We start from the raw sequence: 6,558 nt of genomic DNA on the forward strand, positions 1-6,558 counted from the left end.
ACAGCCCCCAGCCGCAGGGTCGCTCCCTTCCTGCAGCTCCAACCTGGACAGGGCAGGGCAGGGGTGGGGGTGTCTGGGGGTGCCGGGGGGGTGGTCCTTACATCCAGCAGCAGCCGCACCACATCGGTCTTGCCACACAGGGCTGCCTCGTGCAGCGCCGTGCCCGCCTTGGTTTGCCGATTGATGTCAATGCCAGCCTGCAGCAGGAGCCTGCGGGCAAACAGTGGGGTCAGCGAGGTGGGGGGTCACAGGGAGCGGGGGGGGCCACCAGCACTGCCCGCCCTGCCCATGGCACCCACCGGATGATGTCGATGTGGCCATTCTTGGCGGCGAGGTGCAGGGGGCTGGTGCCGTTGGGATCGGTGGCGTCCCCCGGCTTGGGCTCCAGCAGCGCCGCACACATGTTGCTGTTCAGGAGCAGTTGGACCACCTGGCTCAGCAAACACAGACGGAGCAGGGCTGCAAGGGTGGCTCAGCCGCAGCCCCCCCGGCCTCACCTCCCTCCTTCTCCAGTAGCTGGAGATCCCCCCACAGGACCCCACCACTGACCATCCCAAGGGCTGCCCTGTGCCCCCTCACCCCGGGCTGCTCCAGCACCCCCAGGCACCTCACCGTGGCCCCATCCCCTCCCATCCTCTCGGGGGGGGTCCCCCATCGCTGCAAGGACTTACCCCGACCCGGCCAAACTCGCACGCCAAGTCCAAGGGTGTCTTCCCCGAGTTGTCCATGATGCAGGGGTTGGACTGGTGCTGCAGGAGCATCTCCGACTGCGGAGGAGTGAGACCCCCCCCCAGCTCAGTGAGGGCAGGGGCAAGGGAGGGCAGCACAGGCCCCCCCCCACCTCACCCCCACACCATCCCCACCGTACCACGTCGTAGTGGCCGTGCTGCGCTGCCAGGTGCAGGGGGATCTGGCCCTCGTCAGATGGGATGTTCACGGAGGAACCCGCTTTCAGCACCATCTTCATGGGCTCCTTCTTGCCTTGCCAGGCCGCATAGTGCAGTGGCCGCATGCCTGCAGGCCAGTGGGACAGGCACATTGTGAGCCCCGCAGGCCAGAGGGGTCACAGGGCGCAGGGCGGGTGGGAGAGTGTCACAGCCAGGACCCAGGGACTCACCTTTGTTGTCCTTGATGTCCACCGCAGCCTGTGCCTCCAGCAGCAGTGAGATGAGCTCCGTGTTGCCGTTGAGGGCCGCATGGTGCAGAGCCGAGAACCTGGTGACCAGCCGCGGTGTCAGGGCTCCCACATCCCTGTCCCCCCCTGCAGCACCACCACGGCACCCCAAGGGTTTGCCTCCCACAGCACCCCACATGTCCCCAAGCAACCCCACCTCCACATCCCGCTGTGGGCACCTGGAGAAAGACCAGTTGTGGCCGAGCCATGAGCCAGCCACGTCCTGGCATGCAACAAGGGCCAGAGGGGTGGGATGTGCCGGGGTGGCCGTGGTTTTCTCTCCAGCCCATCACTTTATTTAGCTCCCCCGGGGTGCTGCAGCCACAGGACAGACCTCCCCAGGTTGGGGATGCTGCTGGGGCTGATCTGGGGACGCTGGAGTGAGATGGCTGCGGATCAAACTCTCCCCGGGGATGTTGAGACCCCCTGGGGATGAGCAGGGCAGGCACAGGGTGGGGTCCCTCCAAGGCTAGGGGGGTGCCAGGGAGTCATCCTCCCTGCTGACCCACTTCCCCCCAGCCTGGCTCCAGCAGCACGACCGCAGGCGACGGTTGCAGGGGGAGGCCCAGGGTGCCAGATGGCCACCGTGCCCCTGCCTGGTGCTGGGCCTTGCTGTGGGGCGGCAAAAGCCCCCGGCACCACACCCCACTTTGCTTTTGCAGCACCTGGGACTGGCCAAACCCAGAGGCTCGTTGCTGGGAAGCAGGCCGGGAGCTGACCTACTTGCTGCTCCCGGCGGCAGCATCCTCTGCATGGCTGCGCTGGCACCCGCCACCCCACTGTGCCGAGCCCCGGTCACCACAGCATCCCCGTCCCATCCCCACGGCCACCCTGGTGTCACCGGAGCATGGGAATGGGCTGCAGACCCCAGCACATGCCAGTCCCCAAGAGGTGGGCAGTGGGGCAGAGATCCCCTCTGCTCCCCCATTACCAGGACCCCCAGTTGAGGGGGGGGACATGTCCCCACCGGGGAGCACCTGGCCACCATGATACCCAGGGAGCTGCCGCTCACGATCCCCCGGCAGGGAGCGGCGATGTGAGCAGACAGCTGGCGCGGGAGGCCGATCCCCAACGTCTGCCTGGGAAATGTCAACATTTTCCACTCCAGCGCCCTTGCTCAAATCCGCTCAAGATGGTGCAAATTGCGGCCTTCCCCCCCAGGCTGCCTCGGGGGCTTCCCCCATCACGGCCCAGGGCACTGGCCCCCGGGCAAGCGTGGGGATGCCAGCACAGTGCTCAGCCACCGGCCCGGGGAACCAGCAAACGCAGCAGAGACGGGAAAACTGAGGCACAGCCCTGGCAGCAGAGCACAGCACACAGGGGCTGCGGCCTGGGGCTGCCCTGCACATTCCCAGGGTGGAGCCAGGAGCAGCGCTGGAAGCTGGTTTGCTCCCCTGTTTCAGGGCTGTTCCAGCACCCCCCAAGCCACCCGGGAGCTGCAGGCAGGACACAAGCGGGGCCCTTGCCTGCTGCTCCGGCCCTGCCGCGATGCGCAGCCCTCCCTGCGGTGACCTGCCAGCTCTGGCAGCACGAGGTGGTCTGTGGGGTGATGCATCCCCCCACTTTGCTCACATCGTGCCCTCCAGCTCTGCCCGTGTGCTCCCCTTGCTCCCCACGCGCCCGCACGGGCTGATAGAGCCGACGTGCTGGTGGGTACCGGGAGATGCTGGCAGGTACCAGGGGATGCCCACTTGCCACCGCCCTGCTGGGGGGTGAGGATGAGGAGGACTCGGGCTGCTGTGGCCGCATCTCCCCAGGGCATGCCCTCCCATTCCTGACCCCATCTTGGTCTTTCCGCTCACCGCCATTTCCATGGCCACAGCAGAGCCGTCCCTGGGGAGCGCACAGCACGTCCTGCTGCCCCTCAGCGGGGGGACACAGGGCAGGGGGGAGCCGCGGGGAGCACGAGGGGTGGCTGCTGCCCAGCCCCACACGCACCACTCCCCGCTCCCACTGCAGCCGTCCTCCTCCGTGGGGCTCCAGCTCCCTTCCTGCACCTGCAGCCTCACTAGCGTGATGAGCAGGGGGTGAGCCCACGGCCCCGGCCCCGCTCCTCCCTGCTGTCAGATGTGAAGGGGCACGGTCCCCACGGCACGGCCGCCCGGGCGCGGGGCCCCCACTCACCCGTCGGTGTCTTGGAAGTTGACGTTGACTTTCTTTGCTGATCCAAGGAGCTCTGGGAGGGAAGAGGACAGCACATTAGAAGTGGCCAGGGCAGGGACCACCAAGCAGGTGACACGGCCACAGCTCCAGTTTTCCCTCCCCACCGAGGTTTTGGCTCCCTGCAGCTCTGCAGCCCCAGCCTGTTTCAGCAGAGCGAGGAGCCCAACACACTCCCCTGTGACCCAGCATGTCCCCTGTGCCACTGCCTGGCACTGCCCCACTCCCACCCCTGCCTTCGTGGGAAAATAAACCGCCTCGGGCAATCCAATTAGCACCACGAGGAAGGATGGAGCCAGATTTACATAAGATTTAACCGAAAAATGCCATTCAGGCTTTCCAGTGAGCCTGCTCTTCCTTGAAACCCCCAGCGGGAAACCAGAGTGGGAGGAAGAGGAGGGTGGCTGCGGCGCAGCAGAGCCCCGAGCTGGGGACCCACGCAGCAGCCCCCACGCCTGCTGCAGTGGGTCTTGTGTCTCCTTGCCAGCATCCCAGAGCGATATTCAATTATTTGGCACAAAGGGCTGTGTCAGCAAACAGGGCGCAGGGGACACGGGGAGGCCGTGACCCACGAGCCTGGGGAGCAGTGCCAGGCTGAGCCACCCCTGCCTGGGCCACACTGGTCCCCGGAGCAGCCCAGGACGGTGGCAGAAGTTTCTCCTTGCCCATGCAGAAGTTCCCAGGCTCTGGCACCCAGCCTTAGCTCTGTCCTGCGCTCCATCGGCCACCCGACAGTCCGAGCCGCAGGACATTTGCTAATGATGACACAGCCCGGTGCCAACGGGCAAGAGTGACGGAGAACGACTTTTGAACAGTCCCAACCTTCAGCTCCTCTTCACCATATCCCCAACCTCCCCTCCTGGCACACGGGGCAGCTGTGGGATGAGAAGGGGCACTGCAGGGTCCCCAGGGCACAGGGAGGGGACAGAGCCACCACGGCGTCCCTGAAACTAGCCTCACTCGCCCTCCTTCCATCCCGAGCCCCACGTGTCAGCGCAGCCTCCCATGCCCTGGCAGCCCACGCTGTTCGTTTAACACATTAATGAACCACCCCAGCAACAAACACCTGGGGAACAGCCCCCCCCCGCAGTGCTCCCCACCCCGGGAAGGACTCTGGATGTTGCTTGGTGAACAGAGCCCCCCGAAAACCAGGACTGAGCGGGTCCCCGCCAGCACTGAGCTACCGCCTGGCTCCCCAACAAAGGTGCCATTCAGCGCCGGTGGAGAGGAGCCCAGCGCCGCTTCCGCTGTCACCCAGCGCCAAAAAGCAGCTCCCAGGAGAAGGGGGACGAGCTGCCCTCCCCCTCCAGGGATGCAAACAGCCGTCGGACAAAAGGAACCAGTGGGCGCAAGAGCGGCACCGTGCCCGGCGCTGGCTCCAATCTCCAGCCCCGAGATGGGCCCCGCTCCGGCTAACCGGCCCTCGCTGACAGACGGACGGATGTCAGCAGGTCTGTGGTGCTTGGCCTTTCCCACGGGTTGCTCCCAGCGAGGGGATAGGGCAATGCCTGGGGATCGGCGTCGCGGGGTGCAGCGGTAACGCCGATGGCGTCACCGCGCGGTCCGAATCGGCATCAGCCGGACACACCGTAACGACAAATCTCTCCTCCCTGCACCTGCAGGAGAGGCTGCGGCTGCCAAAATCTGTTTAGCACTTCCATCACTGCCCGTGCCAAGTGCTTAGTCAGTGACTTCCAGCCACGCAGCAGTTTGACTTTCGTTAAAGCTCTGGCAGTGGCCACCAGCCTGCCGGTACTTTTGCCGGGCTGTAGAGAGCTCAAGCCCTGGCCTGGCTTTAAGCGCTGCTGGGAAAAGGTCTTTTGGGGTGATGGGGTCCCCTGGAGAGCAGCCAGCTCGTCCTCCTGGAGCACAGCACCCCTGGGTGCCACCAGCGTGGCGTGGGGCACGATGGAGCTGTGCTGAGGGCACAACGCCTGGATCAGGCCCTCAGTACAGCCCTGCCATGGCCTGAAGCTTAACAGTTCCCAAAGCAGAATGGGCACCCCAACACTCCGCTGGATGCCCAAACCGGGGTAGTCTTGGCCCCACAGCCACCATGCAGGGTTTACAGCCTGTCTGTGGGCAGTGAGACACGGGAGAGCTTCGTTAATGGCCAGGAAGCACAAGGAAAACTCCTCCACTAACGAGGGAGAGGGGAGGGGACTGAGCGCGCTGGCAATTAAAAACTGGCCACAAAAGGAGACACACACAGCGGGGAGGAGAGCAGGGCTCCGGCATGGCCACGCTGCCAGTGGGCTCTGCCGGGATTGCCAGAGGGGTGATGGAGAGCACCGAGCACCCACGAGCACCACAAGCATCATCCTACCCTGCCCAGACAGCAGCAGATGTCAGGGCCACTGGGCAGATGTTGCAGCCCAGAGAGATGGTGGCACCTCCAGCACAGGGCCCTTGCTCAGACCACCTGAGCCCCACCACTGCCTTTGGGGCACCCCAATGTCCCATCTTCGCTCCCCATGGGCTGCTCAGGTGATGGTCATGGACATTGGACACCCCAGCCACATGGCACGCGCCCCCCCCCCATGGCTCTCAGAGCAGCTTGCACCCCACGAGCATCCTGAGGGGCCTGATGGTGCTGAGGTGGCCCTGGGAAGGTGGGACATGCTGCTCTGCCAGACCCAGGGAGCCCCAGCATCACTGGGCCTGGCTCCTGCACGCACTGGGAGCCGCAGCCGCCTGCCATAGACACCGGCTCTGAACAGCATCTGCCGCGAGTAAACACTGCCGCGGGGAGCTCAGCCCAGCCACTACTCCCAGAAATGCCTTTGCTTAAACACAAGGATCACGGTAGCTAAACACATGCTTGAATTCCGTTCCTCACCGGCCACATCATCCTCTGCCACGCAACGGCCTGTGCCGGCCCCGGGCAGGCGGCCCGACGGCCAGCGACGCACGAGCTGGCTGCACGTGCAGGGCCGGGTGTGCACGGGGAAACCGCGCTGCTCAGCCCCAGCGCCCGGCAGCACGTCACCCCAACACCCCACACCCCCATAACGGGCCTGGCAGCTGTTCTGGGCATCCCCGTGCATGTCACAGGGAGACCCCCGTGCCTAACCAACTGCCCTGGCAGCCCCTCAAGGACACCTCCGTGCCCAACCGCTGCTCCGGGCACCCCAGTGCAGCCTGTGGGGAGACCCCCGTGCCCAACCAACTGCTCTGGGCACCCCGTGGGGTGACCCCTGTGCCCAACCACAGCTCTGGGCACC

The 6,558-nt window shown here is 65.5% G+C and overlaps 1 protein-coding gene across 1 annotated transcript in view; it reads right to left on the reverse strand.

Moving 5' to 3' along the window:
• The window catches only part of CASKIN1 (CASK interacting protein 1), a 16,729-nt gene extending 13,188 nt beyond the window's left edge, over positions 1 to 3,541 (reverse strand). The window contains exons 1-7 of the mRNA XM_026859203.1: positions 3,442 to 3,541; positions 3,299 to 3,350; positions 1,118 to 1,215; positions 869 to 1,014; positions 672 to 767; positions 300 to 430; positions 44 to 210 (exon numbers count right to left, since the gene is read on the reverse strand). Of these exons, the coding sequence (XP_026715004.1) occupies positions 44 to 210; positions 300 to 430; positions 672 to 767; positions 869 to 1,014; positions 1,118 to 1,215; positions 3,299 to 3,350; positions 3,442 to 3,526 (775 nt within the window). The 5' untranslated portion in view covers positions 3,527 to 3,541. The remainder of the gene's footprint in view (positions 1 to 43; positions 211 to 299; positions 431 to 671; positions 768 to 868; positions 1,015 to 1,117; positions 1,216 to 3,298; positions 3,351 to 3,441) is intronic.
• Between the last annotated feature and the right edge of the window lie 3,017 nt (positions 3,542 to 6,558).

This window comes from Athene cunicularia, assembly GCF_003259725.1.
Source record: "Athene cunicularia isolate RWA chromosome 14 unlocalized genomic scaffold, athCun1 chr14_part1, whole genome shotgun sequence".
Taxonomy (NCBI): Eukaryota; Metazoa; Chordata; class Aves; order Strigiformes; family Strigidae; genus Athene; species Athene cunicularia.